Source organism: Takifugu flavidus, chromosome 19 (genome assembly GCF_003711565.1).
Source record: "Takifugu flavidus isolate HTHZ2018 chromosome 19, ASM371156v2, whole genome shotgun sequence".
Classification (NCBI taxonomy): Eukaryota; Metazoa; Chordata; class Actinopteri; order Tetraodontiformes; family Tetraodontidae; genus Takifugu; species Takifugu flavidus.
In genome coordinates this window covers 6,202,677-6,218,610 of record NC_079538.1, presented here as the reverse complement: position 1 = coordinate 6,218,610, position 15,934 = coordinate 6,202,677, and the positions used below count along the sequence as shown (strand labels likewise).

Here is a 15,934-nt window from a genome sequence, read left to right as displayed (position 1 = left end):
CCCCTCAGGGCTGATCGACAGTCTGGAAATGGGAATTTTTGTCTCTGACAGAGAGACATGATTTCCCAGGGTGTGCGGCAAACAGAGTTTGACACAGTTTTCAGGACTGATAATGTATTTATCAATCATCCATAATGAACCCAAACAGGGCTCAGTTTAAAGAAGCCTCATCGTTAGCATCATCCATAGTACATGTTGACAAAATATCCTCAAACGGGTTTAATAACTGCAGCTTTTGATCATATTCTATCAGCTCCACCAGCGGATGAGTTTTCCTTTTTTGCCCGTTTATGAAAATAGAGCCATTTCACAAATCTTGCAGATTTTATTTTCCCATTTTTTCCCATTGAGATGGATACAGACACAGGCTTTTCTAACCATTCACTGCTTGTTGGATGTCAGGACAATCTGTTGCATCCAACATGCCCCCCTACCCCCCGGATGAGGTCCCCAGCACCTCAGCGCACCAGTTTGGATCGTCACACACTCACTTTTGCTACTGAGGTCCAACGCAGCAGCAGAGTTGTGAAGAAAAACTGCCCGTTTGATCTTTCCAACGTGTTGAAGTGGCGACGGAGACGAGCTGTCGTCCACAAACAGGAGAGTGATGTGGGAGGGAGGCCAGGCTGAAGAGGCTGGAGCCTCATTCGGAGTACGTCAAGTGGACCGTTCAGGTCTAACATCAATCTGCGGCCCCTCTCTCTCGCTCCGACACACGAGGCACTGACAGCTTCTCTGAAGTTCCCGAAGTCTTACCATCTCGTTCCAGTAGTGCTCGTCACCTTTGACCAGCCAGGCTGCCGCCGTTAGACTCTGACTCCCACTCAATATTTATAATGAGATGGAAACAGACATCCATATTTTGGAAGGTAAATATAATTGGCTCAAAAAGGCATCAATATGCCACTCAAATGAGCCCGCAGGTCACGTTAACAGGAACCTCTTCGTATTGTATAACATTTTTGGTGGAGACACTTTTTGGTGGATGTAAAATATCATATGTGGCATAAATATGTGTTACTGTGTGAATGGTGGGGCAGAAAATCGGCTTTTTATATTTGTCACACTCGTGTCTTTTTATTAAAAGCTCCATCTCAGAGTTGAAGCTTTTTAGACCGCCTCTGGAGAGTTCCAGATGGAGCTGTGAGTACATCCACTACACGAATACGTGCACGCACGTGCACTTGCGAACACGCACATAGAAAGCGGCAGGATTTCAGTGGAGTAATGGACTGTCCATTTAGGCGCAACTTCAGAACATGCTCAGGCGGAGGTGGGCGGTGTGCTGTGCACGTGAGGGGTCTGTGCAGATGCGCGTCCACGTGCACAAAACCGTAGCTGCGTTTGAGGGCCCTATTTTAATGAGCCAAAGCGTTTGAAAAAGATCCTTCGTCATCAGTTCGTGTTGCTGCTCATAACTGAGACTGATGAGCGCAGTGTGCTCGTCCAGGTTTGAAATAACGGCATTTTAAATTTCAATTTCAGAAACTTGCATTTATTTCTCACATCCACAACCACAGGGTTGGAAATCATTGTGTTAAGCTCAAGGAAGCAAATTAAGGAGAAAAGAATTGGATTTTTTTTTCCCCCCTCCAAATGAAATCAAACAAAAAAGCAGCAGCGCCCCCCCCCCCCCCCCCCCCCCCCCCCCCGCGCAGCTGTTTGTCCGTCTGACCGGTTCTGCTGCAGAACCGTCGCTCTATGATTTGTGTTTGTTTTTGGATTCCAATTAACGTCCATCACCTCCTCCTCTCAATCCCACCCCCTACGGAACGGTGCCGTGATGACCCCCTCCCCCCCGTGCCGAATCACACCAGTGGCATGTGAAAAGAGCTCGGTGGGTCATTATCACCCCTAATGATTTCGCTGCTCGGTGCGTGAACGCGTTTGCCAGCAGTGGTATTACGCCGGCGTTTGGTGCAGAAAGAGCGTCCTCGCCGCCCCGCGAGGGTGCTGGATGAGTCAGCCACTCGGGGTCCCGTGAGCTGAGGTCTGCGCCTGCGATAAGGACTTTTCCTGTGAGGCTCCGGTGAGCACGGACACGGAAAGGCGAGAGGAAGGCGCATTCATGACTCTCCGCTCTCCAACTTGCAACCCTTCGTGCTTTGCCCCTGAAATAACTTTCCTCCATCTGAACCAGTGTGCACTGAGGAGGCGCAACCTCAACCGGCGCCCCCTTCCCCATTTTTCAGAATTGATTTTATTGCAGAGAGAAGGCGACTCGGCGCAGCATGCAGACACACGAAAAGACACTCTCATACATAAATGCAACACAACCCACATGTTTAACACACGCATTCCCGAGTGCACTGGAGCCACAGCACCTACACAGAGCTCACACGCGCACACACATGCACACACACTGGCGCTATGACTCAGAGGGGAGCAGCTGGAACGAAGGCCCGGGTGCTGGCGGTGAGCTCGTCACCATCTGGATTAGTGCACGTCTTCCTGCCTCTTCAGCCAGCAGCATAAATCAGCAGGGAGACTTTTGGGTCTTGATTTTTTTTGCTGCAAGCGTTTTGTCACAAAAGGGGTCAGGATAGTAGCCAAAATGTGAGTGTGAATGGAGAAGATGGTGATTCTAGCTGGTGAAAACTCTCCTCCCAGAAAAACAAGAAATTCTGGCTCTTCAACCAAAGAATATCCGCTGGATCCTTGTGTGGGATCACTGCCCCACCCCGGCGTGCTGCTTCCCGTCTGCCCGGATGTTCCAGCTCACACCAGACAAAGTGACGTGTTTGACAGATGATTTGGCTGGAAACTGGCCCCTGGTTTGATTGTCCGCTGCGTATTTTGTATTCGGTGGGTGTCGACTCGCGCACACGAATGCAACTCGAATGACGTTTGTAAAACTTTTGGCCGGATTTGAATGAATGAAGTTGGATGTTCCTCGTCTCTGAGTTCTCCGTTTGTTGACTTGTCTTTTTCTGCATTTGATCGGAGGCCCGCGGGTGATTCATCTCCCAGTGTGCAGGGTTTGAGTCCCTCTGGTCACAGTGGAATTTCCTGCCCACGATGTTATTACATCGATTTATTGCACTTGGAATACTGAGGCCAGTGTTTACCGTAAAGCAGCAAACAGCCTCAGGTCAGAGATTGTAAACAGCTGCTCGCATTCATCTGCTCAGGTCTCCTATACTGCAACCTACCACTAGTCGGCTGACTGAGACACCTTTGCTTTCCCCTGTGGAGCCGCCATGTCGGTCATCTTTTTACAGTCTTTTTCTTTTGGGATCACTAACAGTTGCCGACTTCTATGTTTGTTTGTTTGACAGGGTCGACAAAGGCAGAACGCTCAGTCGTTCCACAATCCAGACTTAGCTGGTCTCCTTTCGGGAGCTAATGTGCTTGCCGGCCCCCTGGTGGTCAACTCTTGTAAACACATGAGAGGGAAGGAACATAGACAAACCATGAAAAAGATATACATTGGCAAAACCGCCTTAAAAGTTCCCCGAAATGGTGGCAAACATCCAAAAAAGAGGTAAGGGTGAAACTGTAACCAACCTTTCCCACTCGACCATCCATCCGCCCGTTGTTTTTATCTGTTTGTGCGCCCATCTGCCCCTGCGGTGTCTCCTCTCGCCGCCTCATCACGCCTCGTCATCCCATCCAACCGCGATGAAAGCTCTCATTATGTGCGACTCAGCTGCCAATTGTCGGAGGTCACTAATGGGGGGATTTTTCATCACTGGAGCTACTTTGCGTACCGTCATCCTGCATCATTCGCCAACCATCTGCATTCCAGAATGTCCGCCGTCTCTTTCGCTGACTCAGGAAACGTCTTTGATTAAATTTGAGAATGTATTTGTTTTTGTACCAACAATTTTAACAAATTAAAGATAAAACATGGTGCAAGAAGAACCACTAATACATCCAGGAATGTTTATCAGGAGTTTATTTACCTGAGTAAAAAAATTCTTGAAAAATTTGTGGTTCTGCAGCTTTTTCTACGTTCCCAGATTTATTTCATTTCACTCCACTCGCTGTCGGCTTCTCTGCTGACCTCGTCCACTTCTTGTGCTTTTTTGGTTTTGCTCTGGGTTCAAAATGATAAAACCACAAAAGGAAGCTTGTAGAAATTAACCAAAGGCTGCCAGCGTGCAGAATCTCATTTTATGTAGTTTGCCACAGGTAATTTGGGTGGAAATACAATGAAATTTATAAAATCCTGTGTAAATAGTAGAAGCATTTGCAGAGGAAAAGAAGCTGGGTTTAATTATCAAGCACTTGGCGTATTTGCATATGCTGAACAGTATGCAACTCCCACTTGGTCACATATTAAGCCATGGTTTTGTTAACATTACCTAAATATCTTATCTTAGTTTAGTGGTAATTTCTTTGCAGGTGTGCTCATTTAACATGTAAGACTTCAAGTTTATCGTAGAGCTGTTAAAAAGAAGGAACAAGGACCACCTCAGGTACTAAAAAGGCTATTATATACCAAAGCTGAGCCTTCCTTCGTGGGCAAAATAAATTTAAAAAAAGTTGACAAATTCCTTGAAAAAAAAAATCAAACCCTTCATATGTTACAGGTTTTTCGTTAGATCCCAGGCAAGTGAGACTGGCTCAGAACGACCAAAAAACTAAAAAAAAAGTGATTTATTCTTCGCTAAATACAAACAATAGGGCTCCACAAACAAAAGAATAACTGGAAAAAGCTAAAGAAGCCCCAAACACGTATCAGAATTCGAGCTTTCTCCACGCAGTCCAAACAATGAAAACCCCGTCCTCTCTCTTCCCCATCTGTACCGGACTGGGATCATTCAGCTTATATGTGAGCCAACGCTTCCAGGGAAAGCTGAGTATCCTCAAGTGAAATTCCTTTACAGTCTGCCAGAGATTCTCAGATGTAGACAGGTGGCTCACTCATCAGTAGAAACCAGCATCAAAAAACAAAGATCTCCTATAGTGTAAATTCTCCCTCTAATATACAGATATATGATTTAAATTAGGAATGTTAATGCAACGTTTTCTTACCAGGTGGTGATTCAGTATCATTTACTTTAAAGCACTACACAATTCCTCAATTCAACAAGTTTGATGCGTAACATGTTTAAGTGTTAGACTAAGGTGGAAATTTGATTTGCTAGCTTCAAGTGCTATGAGTTATAGTAGCTTTTACACCTCTCAAAGTTACACAGCCAAGCGAGGAGGCAATGCAAAACAGGCATCGATTTATGAAATTCAATTCCAATCTGACTTTTACTGATAGAAAAAAGTGGTCGTGCAAATCGCTGTGCCACTGTGTTTTTACAAAACAGAATAGAATCTGTGTCAGTCCCATGCTTGTTCATGTCCCAGCACTAAAGTGGGTATTAATAATGAAAATGAATGGTTCTTCTCTGCTCCGGTGCCCTAATAATTCACCAAAGAGTTGGATGAGTTCTATTGTGTCCCATTATAACTGGCCTCCTTGATCTCCCGTTCCCAGATAAACCAGTTATTCCACTCCACCTTGGTAAAGTCGATTATCATCTGATTAAAAACAACCTTCTTGTGCCATTTCACTTTCAGCAGTATCTATTGTTAAACATATAAAATTAGGCGCACTTGCAATTCAGCTATTTTCTTTTCTTCTTTAACAACAAATGGTAGTCAATTAAAAGTACAGGTTTTCATATTTTGCTGCCTCAGCTTTGTCAAAGGTTACATCAGACCCCACAACGGTGCGATAAGCCATTTTTGGAAGGTATAGAAGTGTTTCATTCTGTCCCCAGTTTGAGATTTCTGCCTACAAATGGACCTTCCTGCAGCATGCATTTGCTCTCTTGCTGCCATGTGAATGAATTCTGCTGCACTAGCAGTTTACGTGGCACTACTTTCCTCACCTGGAGACCTAAAAGACCCCAGAATGGCAGCATTTTATTTAATCAGGAGCTAATTTCTGCATTTGCTTCATATTGCTAGAGACAATGGGACAGAGATTCTCCTCCATGTTAAAGAGCTGAGGGAACCTTTCCCGTCTCCGATGTTTAGATGAAAAGAGATAAAAACAGACAACCACCCACATCTTTACCCTCCTTCCTCCATCAATAGAGGCTCCATTAGGCTGAGCTGTACGCGCTGGTCGTCTTCTAGACAAGCAGACGTTTCCTCTTTTGATACTTGTCCGTTTGCGACCCTGAAGCTAAATAAATGCACTCGCTTTCAATAGTTGTCGCTGTCCTTTCTGGCTCAATTACATGCTGGAGGGTATTGACGACCCTTGACGGCCCATTCAAACGATGCGTTGCAGTTTATCGGTGGACATTTCATCAAACGTCCCATTCTCTCTTTTTTGGGCCGGTCTCGCAGATCATTGAGTTGCTATAAGAGGGGTCATAATCAAAGATTCCACTGATGGACGGAGCTCTGTAACCCTGCCTGGCGTCCACGTCTTTGGGTGGAATTATTTCTTCATTCATAGCACTTCCTGGCACAGCTGTCCAGCTGTTATCACCTCCTCATGATGCTCTCATCACTGTTGCATGGCTGTCTGAGGGCATATCAAAGGCATCTCATTGTGCATGCAAGGATTTGTTCACACCATTCGCTTTGAACACCATCGTGTGTGTGTGTGTGTGTGTAGCTCACTTCTGGAGCAGAAGGATGACTTAAGGAAAAGGCTCTCCTACACGACACACAAGCTGGAACTGCTGCAGAGCGAGTTCGACTCCACGCGCCAGTACCTGGAGACGGAGCTGCGGCGGGCCCAGGAGGAGCTGGACAAGTTCACCGATAAACTGCGCAGGTGGGCCAAGCGGTGAAACGGGTCACACCATCCACAGGCGAGCGGAGCGAGCAGAGCAGTATGGAATAAACAGGCCGTCATTCCCCAACAAAAGCCGGAGCAAAGAACTAATTTGCCTTCTGAATCACCAAATGTCAAGTTTATACGTGACGACTTCTATCATGGAGTCATGAAACGAAGCGAGTTGTTCAAACAGCCGACGAGTGCATTTCATGTCTGACTCATCACACTGAGCCGCTCCGCTCCTCGTTCTCTCACTGAACTGTAGGTCTGTTGGTTTTGATTGTTTGTCTACCTAAATACTGTGATACACAAGTGAGCATGTCCCGTGTTGTCTAGAATACAAAGCAGCTACTCGGCACTGCAGAGGATCAACCAAGATCTGGAGGAAAAGATCCAAAGAGATGTAAGTGTGTGTTGCTTTAGCCTTCGCTTTGCAGATGACGCGCTGCATCAGTGATGATGCACAACATGTAAATAAGCCCAGAATAACATCAATTACCTAATATCTCAAAGGCTTTCTTCTTAAAAAATATTCACAAAGAATGCATGCATGCAAATGGACACACCGTATGTGTATTTTGTTGTGTAGATGTGACACAACAGCAGCGCGCACCGAGTCAGGGGGTGTAGACGCATGAGTTTTGTACCGCTGATGGTAATTGTGGCTTGTTGCCGTTAGCTGTCCTCCTTCCAGTGGCAGAACGAGAGCAGGACCGTTGTTCCTCGCTGCCGCTTGGGTCGGTTTGTCCAGAAATGTCTTCAGTTGGTAGAAAGATGCAATTAATTTGACCTAAAAAAATAAATTAAAATCCTTGCTCTAGACAAACCAGGTGGAAATTCCTTTGCTAGCGCTGGAGATCAGAACCGTTGTGGTCTGGAGGCCAATAAAAGGCTGCAGAAAACCCAGCTTTTGTGGCTGGTCATCAGCTTTTATTGATCTGTGTCCGCGGTGCTGAGTAAGACTCTCTAATCGTAGAGCTTGTTTACTCCTGAGGTGCTGAAGGCCCGTCTGACCCCCACGGCCCACCACAACCAGAGAGAGAGTGTAATTACATGCTGGGCAGATATTGATACAGCGATGCAACATAAAGGACGAAGCCCGCTCAAGAGAACCTTTTATTAATAATATAACTAACAAATAGTAAATAATTATGTCCTGCAAAAATGTCTCCCATGTCTGCTAGATGGGAAAAAGTCGGTTCGCTGACATTGTTGCCCATAGTAACCAAAATTTTCAGCTGCAGCCTTCTTTAACCCCCCTTAAACATTATCTCGATGTCACGCTGCGTTTTGTATCTTTAGACGGTCCTCTGTTTATATTTAGAGCCAGCGACTCCTACACAACTCTCACAGAGTCCCACACACACGCACACGGACGCGCAGTTCTTTTTCAGCTCACTATCATCATCCCATCATTTATTATTCAAATGCTTTGATTTTGCATTTAAGCAGAGGAATCTGAGCTGCTTTCTTCATTTGGAATAAGAACTGCCACAAACCTGCTGGTTACGCCTAATAGACTAGGACAAGTGGGCTGTAGATGCATTCCAGATGGGGTTTGTAGATGTTTCCGAGTCTCCCGGTTGTGCCGAACACTCCTTAAATCTGCTCTCTCTCCATCAGTCTCAGCACCACGAGGATGAGAAGCGCGCGCTGAGCAGAGAGATCATCGTGCTCAACAACCACCTGATGGAGGCCAAGCTCACCATTGAGAAGCTGCAAGAGGACAATGTAGGACCTGTTTATCATTCTGAGCGCTGCTGCCAGTCAACTCACTCACCCATGCAGGCGACTGTCAGCGGTTGCCCGATTTGAGAGCCAAAGTGTTGCTCTGTAACCATAAACGCTATGATGCTGTGCGTCTGCAGGACCTCTACAGGAAGGACTGTAACCTGGCTGCTCAGCTCCTCCACTGTGACAAGTCTCTTTACAGGGCCCAGCTCTCCGAGGTGAGCCCTGAAGTGTCTGCCGCTCCACCAATCAGGATGTGTCTTATTTATTTAACGCTGTTTCTCCTCATACTGCAGCAACTCTCTCTCTCTCACACACACACACACACACACACACATACACACACATGTATAATAGGCAGCCCACTGCACTGAACAGTTTAATATCTTAAAGTAAAATAAAAGGTAATTTGGCACGTCCTCAGCTGTTTACTGTTTGTAATTGTCCTTCTGTGGCACACTTTCTTTTTCTCTGTTGTCATTTGTGGCACTATTTAACCCTAACCCTAACACCATCTGTTTTCTGCTTCCTAAAGGTCACAGGCAACCAAAGTTTGCTTGGGGGGTGGGGGGGTTGTGTTTATGCTAAGAGACAGATTTAATCAAATCGCTGTGATTTGCAGAAAAAAACTGGGAAATTCTTTTGGAGCTCTGGATTCATGCTTCCGTTGCGGGAGGAGATCAAGACAAGACATGGATCAAAAGACAGATTTGAGCAGAGTTGGGGGGGGGGGTTTCAATGGAAATTGCTGTTGGTAGTGGTACACAAGTTATTTCGGTGTCGTTCTGGGTGTCGTTCTGGGTGATTAGAAATTCTTTCCTTGGGTCTTTAAAACAGAAAAAGAACGGGGTTATAGTTTCAGCGTGAAAAAGCTGGTAATAATAACAATAATAATAATAATAAGCTCGTCTACGCTCAATCACCAACAGTGGCTGCAGCAATAAACGATGTCTGATAACTAACAATCCTAAAAATCACATCAGAGGCTAATTCAGCTACCTGTCTGCCTTTAATTGGTTTAAAGACCATAACGCATTGCAATAGTTTGTTGTTTTTTGCATAGAGCTGGTTGATGAGGTGGAGCTCGAGTACAACTCCTGGAGCCTCTTACTTCCTCTCAGCAGGCAGCCGTAATGATCCTGCACCCGCTTTGACAGTTGTTGAGGAAGGTTTACTGTGTGCTGCGGTGGTGTCAGCGCAATCACGCCGTTGTCTGAAAGTCATTAAATGCCTCGTGATTTGTGCACGTGACGCTGGGGGGACATCAAATGTGGCAAGTGTCCACGGGGTTAAAGTATGCCTCCGTGGTTTGCGTGTATGGCTAAATGGAAATATCAATGGAAAGCCTGGTTGATCCCCTAAGGTTAATGACCCCCCCCCCCCCCCCACCACCACCACCACCACCCCTCCTGCGTGCACACATACAAACTCAAGCACAACCTTCCTCTACAGAATTGGTGGGAGAATGAAAACCCGGTCCTGTTGGCGCGCTGCCAAACATAATAGGGGGGTCAAAGGTCACACGTGCACTCCATGAGTTTGCCAGTACTGTGGATGGGAGCTAATCGGGGAAGAAAAAAGGAATTGATAAATGGCGCTGCAGCATTTTGCAATGTGCCGCAGCTCTCCAGCGCCCACTGAGCTGCTTTGCTTCGCGGCAAAACAAGCGGAGGGTATGAACAGATCCGCGGATGCTTAAATAACAGGAGAACAGACAGGTGGTAATTCATGAGAAACGCATATTTGGAGATCTTATTTCTTCTTTAACACCAGCATATCCACAGAAAACCGCTCAACTTTAGATTTAGAAGACTGACTGATTACCGTAAGTATTTAGTGGACCTTTTCCCAACCGCTGCCATAAACCAGCGGCTGGTGCTTAAAATATAAAGTGGTCTAGTGGAAAATGAAGACAGGCAGCGCGCCGCAGCTAAGGAGGATCACGTCTGGCTCAACGGGGCTGCAGAGGCTTGTCGGAGGTCTTTAGCAGAGCCACAAATGTCCCATTGCCTATATCGGGTTTGATGGTACTCCTCCGTTCTAGAGTTGTGGAGTTCTGAGAGCTACTCTTCCCCAAGGTTATAATTAGCTTGACTCTAATTGTCAATTAGGAACAACTGGTTGGATTCCTGTTGATACTGTGCTGGTTTGTGTGTTGCCATGGAGATATTCTTTTTCTCTTTCTCTTTTCCGTGGTTGTTTGTTTACACGCCATTCAGATGATCATAGCACACAGAGTCATGAGATGGGTCAAAACGTGCATCAGCTGCTGTTGGAGTATTCATCTTCAGATCGTGTTTGATCTGATTCTGATTGTTAGTTTCGCTCTAGATTTACAAGAGCGGTGATATTTGTTCTCTCTTCCCCCCTTGTAGCTTCCAGCTGATTTCCAGGAGCGGCTGACCGTGCACATGGAGGAGGCCCCTCTCTGCTACTCGGATGCCGTCCCGGGCTCGCTTATCGGCAAAGTGCTGGAGAAGTCAGATGAGGTCTGCAGCAGCAGTCAAGCTTCCCGCTCCCCCAGCCCCCAGCGTCAGGAGCACACTTTTATTTTGGAGCGCTTGGGTCCAGGGGAGCGGCTGGGGCTCCGTGCAGCCTACAAATCAGACCTCTACAGCAGCGACACGGCCTTGTACTGCCCCGAGGACCGTCAGCGCGAGAGGAGGCCCAGCGTAGACCTTCATGGTCAAAGGCAGCTGCAATACAGGCCTCAAAACTCCACAGACAGCAACCCAGAGGAAGGATCGGTAGGGCTGAGGGCCGGATTTTCCCAGGAATGCTTCCCCAAGTTCCCTGCCACGCTGGGCGCTGGCTCCAGCTCCTACTCCAGCTTCAGCGCAGGGGGCTCTGAAGACAAAGGCAATGACCCGCCCAGCAGTGCAGCTTCTTCCCCACGCCACCACTCGCTCTACATGGACTGGAGGGATGCAGGGGACTATGAAAGAAAGAGTGACTCCTCTTGGGAGAGGGACAGCCCGAGAGGCTTCAGCAACGCCCACCCGTTCCAGCAAACGGAGCTGCGCCACCACCAGAACGGCAGCTCGCCTGTCTACAGCCGCACCATGTCCTCCTGTTTCAGCGAGCCTTACGAGCCGCTTCCGCCATCTTCGTCTCCTAGCGTTGCCTACGGAGACAGTCGTCGTGGCAGCACATTGGCCCCGGATGAAGAGGAGCTGACTGGTCGATGGAGACAGCTTAGCGTGGAGGATTTAAGCGCCCACAGCTACCACAGCCCCGGTCGGGCCTCCCCGTACAGTTTCTCAGAGCAGCACTTTTCTGTCCGCCCTGCCAAGATCAGACTCGGGCCGCTTTACAGTAGCTTCCAGGAGGGGGCCGACTATTATCACCACCACGGGGAGGGCGGCATGGAACAGTTGTGGATGCCTGCAAGCCCCAGTTCTGAATGTAGCCCAGGCCTGCAGCAGGCTCATAGCCAAGCCCATCTGTACAGAGCAGAGGGCAGCCAAGGGTCTGAGCACAGTCTCTACCACTCAGGGAGCTCCAAAGACAGAGAGGGCAATGTGGCGTCCGGTGGGCAGAACGCGGATTACGTAGACCCCAGCCCCAACAGCTCCACCGAGTCGCTGAACCAGATCACCCCGGAGATGGCCGCGGAGCTGCAGCACTACCAAGCGGAGATGCACAGCTTGCCTGCACAGGTCTGCCCCTCGCCACCACCTGTCCTGCCTCCGCCCCCTCCGCCGTTCAACCAAAAATTCAGCTCTCTGGGACTTTCCAGGAAGGACAGTCTGACCAAGGCCCAGCTGTATGGAACACTTCTGAACTGACTTTCCAATCAAATCTTTTTTTTTTGACACAAATCTAAAAGAAAAAGCCCCTGCAGATATATCCTCTGTGAACATGAATGGAAGGTGGTTGGAACAAAAGCCAAACAATCCAGTATTGTGAATGTTTATCTACGATTACTTTATATATACAGTATATGTATAAAAGTGGGTGGTACCAGTGTATGAATTTGTGGTATGAAATGAGCTGGCCGTTTAGGAGGGCAAATTACTTTGTAAGACTATTAATATATTCTAATATTTAAAAATGACAAATGTGTATATATCTATGCTTATAACTATATTTGAGTCATATATTTTGTATGTCGATGTAAGCAACAACTCAGAAAATGGAAAAATCAGATACAAATCCCAGTTATCCCAGATGTTGTATATAAATTGGATTTAATTGAGAATTGGTCCTAGTTTAAACTGCAAATCTGTTTGTTTGGGGGTTATTTTCCATTGATGGAAGCAGCATTTCAGGCTGGAGAGACGTCACGTAACAGAACATTTGTTTTGAGTTCTGTCGGTTGAATTTGATATTATCACTGGTTGTGTTATATTGTAATGCCTTCATTGTTTTTAGATCTGTCCTGATAGTCTTATTTTGGTCAAGCTCTGCCCCCATCGGCCCCAGTTCTACCTCAGATTCGGACACCCATACCCCAATAAGCACTTGCAATCCTGTTTCTTTGACAAAAAAAAATTGCATGTTTAATATATTTTTGTTGTTTTGTTCATCAAATAAAGCACAAATTAAGCAACAGAGCCTCAAGCCTTTTGTTGCAAATGGATAGATGATAGAGCTGCATCGGAGAGATACACAATAAAGATCCGGGGAACACTTAAACCTCTGAGGATGCTAGAAAGGGCCCCTGTTTACATCAGGTTTAAGAGACTAGTCTGAAGACCAAAGGATGAAGAACCCCGTCCGGAGTGACCTTGGGTCTATTCTCCAGTGAACCCACCGCCCTCAGGAGGAGGAACAGGGGTCTGGGTCTGTAAAATACACATAAATCTAGGATACTCCATCTTGAATACCAGCCTGCAATGAAACCAGGACTCAATCTAATTAATGAGATTGTATTTTACCACGAGAGTATTTAACCTCCTGTGTGTAAAACCTCACTTCAGCACTCTTACCTATCTGCTGAGGCCTCCCCACCTTTTAAATAATAAATTCCAAGGCAGCCTGCACTGAAAGGTTGATTTTTTTTTTAGCCGCCGTTTTGACTAAACTCTAATACGCTGCACGTATGGGCAATTATGTTTACCCACCAGATGAGCCAAAGGGTTTAAGTAGAGATAATGACTGGTTTTCCCAAGATGACACACAGGCATTTCTTTATTATCAGTTTATTTCATGCATGATGAATGTTTCTCCAATCAAATGGTCATTGTGGATTTCCTGGAAACCCTATAATGAGACCCGGGGGTCCACCCAGGTGATTTACACACTCCAGGTGCACAATACACAGTATAATCACACCCAAAAAGCGACACGCCGGTGTCTGTGTCGAGTTCCTTATCTACAATATGTACTGCAAGTCCTCCCAGTGCTGTTCACCCAACCGGACTCAGTCAGTGAGTCCCACCATCCTCCTGCTTACGTCCCACAGTCTCTTGGCTGCCTGCTCATCTGTAGCTTTGGGCATCAGCTCCTCCTCCTCACAGTTCGCGAAGCACTTCCCGGACACACCCTCCACCTCTGGTGAGCAAGCCAGGTAGAGAGGAGTCTGTGCACCTTCCAACGGACTCTTGAAGAAGACCAGCGAAGCGAGGTGGAAGAGCGGTTTTGCCAGGAAAGGCATTTGGACATGCCTGCCTAATCTGGTCCTCACTATGCCAGGGGTTAGAGCATTGACGGTGACCCCCGTACCCTCCAGCTGGCGTGCCAGTTCCAGTGTGAACAGCAAGTTGGCCAACTTGCTCTGACTGTAGCAGAAAGCCTTGTCGTAGCTCTTTTCACTATTCAGGTCGTCAAAGTTGATGTCGCCGTACTTGTAAAGCTTAGAGGACACCACAACAATGCGGCTGGGAGACGATGCCTTCAAGAGATCCAGTAACAGGTGAGTCAGGAGGAAGTGACCAAGATGATTCACACCGAACTGCATCTCAAAACCGTCCTCGGTCTTTGAGTAAGGACACTGGTAGATACCAGCATTGTTGATGAGGACGTCGATCTTTTCTTCCTCCTGCAGAGTAAGAGAAATGTAAATAAGTTGTCATTTTAAAAAAGAAGCCATATAAACTTCTATCTGCAAACATCAACGTTTGCGTTATATTTTTTAAATAAATTTAATCTGCATAAAGGTTGTGACTTGGGCATCGTGCAACTCTGTTATCAGATTGAAATTTCACTATAATGCAATTATATTTAGGAGTTACTTAAGAAATCGTAAGCTACTTATCTTTTTTCACTTTAAAATCAAATGAACTGCCAATCACATAAATAGAACGTAGAAAATGTCTCTCAGACAGACAGAATGTGAAGATTTCTAGTGGTAATTGACGGTAAATACGGGCTCATTTCATTTAGGTGTTAAGAAACTTAAACATGCATTTTATCTATATATCTCTCATATATATATAAGGTTCAGTCTTTGGGAGACGGCCAGACTAAAACGTTTGTAAAACTGCCCTTTAAACTGCACAACACGATGTGCGAAACAACTAGAAGTACTTTCTAAAGCTTATGCAACACAATAACAGAGCAGATACAGAAGCTGCCAGTGTCCATTAATGGACACTGACCTTCCAGGAAGGTCTGGACCTACCTCAATGATCTCCTCGCAGAACTTTCGGACCGACCTAAGAGAAGCGAGGTCCAGGTGCTTGATGACCACCTCCCCTTGTTCTGGTCCAGCTTGATTCTTGAGGTCCTGGGCCGCCTCCTGGGCGCTCTGCTGGTCTCTGCAGGCCATGACAACCCGGGCTTGGAGTTTCAGTAATTCCCCAGCCAGGGCTTTCCCGATGCCGCAGTTCGCCCCGGTTACAATGACCGTTTTTCCTCGCATGGTGTCTGCGGGATAACGAAGCAGTTTGACGGCTTTCTGTACTGGGAACAACCGGCGCATGAGGAGCAGGACCCCACCGCCAACAACAGCGGCTATAAGCGGAGTGGACATCGATTATTAACAGTGACGCAAATTAACAAAGATGTAAAAGAATACACGTTTATACAGTAACAAAACAAGCAGCGCTAATTAACGGCACGAGCTGCAGAACTCATAAACACTTCCGGGGCGTAGTTGCTACATTAGCCGTCATTATTATGTGTGATATTGTAGCTGTTATTTTAAAAACGATAACGTATAAATGTCAAAAGCAAAAGACTAATACTGTATCGATTACGCGTAACAAAAGCGATATGGAACCAGGTTATATTGACAAAAATACAAAAGTGTCCTTCGAGCCGGAACCAGCGACCTAAGGATGTCTGTGTAACCGCTACAGTCCTCCGCTCTACCAGCTCCAGCCAGTCGCGTCGCCGATTCAGAAATTCGAAAGCCAATCGTCTGCGCGATTCAATCTTTCAACAGCCAATCGCCTGCGCTTTTCAATCTTTCAACAGCCAATCATATGCGCGATTCAATCTTTCGACAGTGTTCCCCGGTTTAAATTAAACTGCGGTCTCAATCTTTGGAAAAGCCAATCGATCCTAGAGTTAGGGTTAGGG

General features: G+C 46.6%; 2 protein-coding genes across 4 annotated transcripts in view; one reads left to right on the top strand and one right to left on the bottom strand.

Moving 5' to 3' along the window:
• The window catches only part of si:dkey-174m14.3 (uncharacterized protein LOC563117 homolog), a 16,532-nt gene extending 3,513 nt beyond the window's left edge, over positions 1 to 13,019 (top strand). For all 3 annotated transcript variants that reach the window (XM_057016222.1, XM_057016221.1, XM_057016220.1), the window contains 6 exons: positions 3,279 to 3,484; positions 6,572 to 6,733; positions 7,073 to 7,139; positions 8,360 to 8,467; positions 8,605 to 8,685; positions 10,843 to 13,019. In XM_057016222.1, coding sequence (XP_056872202.1) covers positions 3,387 to 3,484; positions 6,572 to 6,733; positions 7,073 to 7,139; positions 8,360 to 8,467; positions 8,605 to 8,685; positions 10,843 to 12,255 — 1,929 coding nt within the window. In that variant the 5' untranslated portion in view covers positions 3,279 to 3,386 and the 3' untranslated portion in view covers positions 12,256 to 13,019. The remainder of the gene's footprint in view (positions 1 to 3,278; positions 3,485 to 6,571; positions 6,734 to 7,072; positions 7,140 to 8,359; positions 8,468 to 8,604; positions 8,686 to 10,842) is intronic.
• A 576-nt stretch (positions 13,020 to 13,595) lies between these two features.
• rdh14b (retinol dehydrogenase 14b) lies at positions 13,596 to 15,399 on the bottom strand. Its single transcript, XM_057016224.1, has 2 exons — positions 15,033 to 15,399; positions 13,596 to 14,450 (listed from the first exon to the last, which is right to left on the bottom strand). Exons 1-2 carry the CDS (start codon positions 15,381 to 15,383, stop codon positions 13,833 to 13,835), a joined length of 969 nt encoding a protein of 322 aa, XP_056872204.1. The 5' UTR covers positions 15,384 to 15,399; the 3' UTR covers positions 13,596 to 13,832.
• Between the last annotated feature and the right edge of the window lie 535 nt (positions 15,400 to 15,934).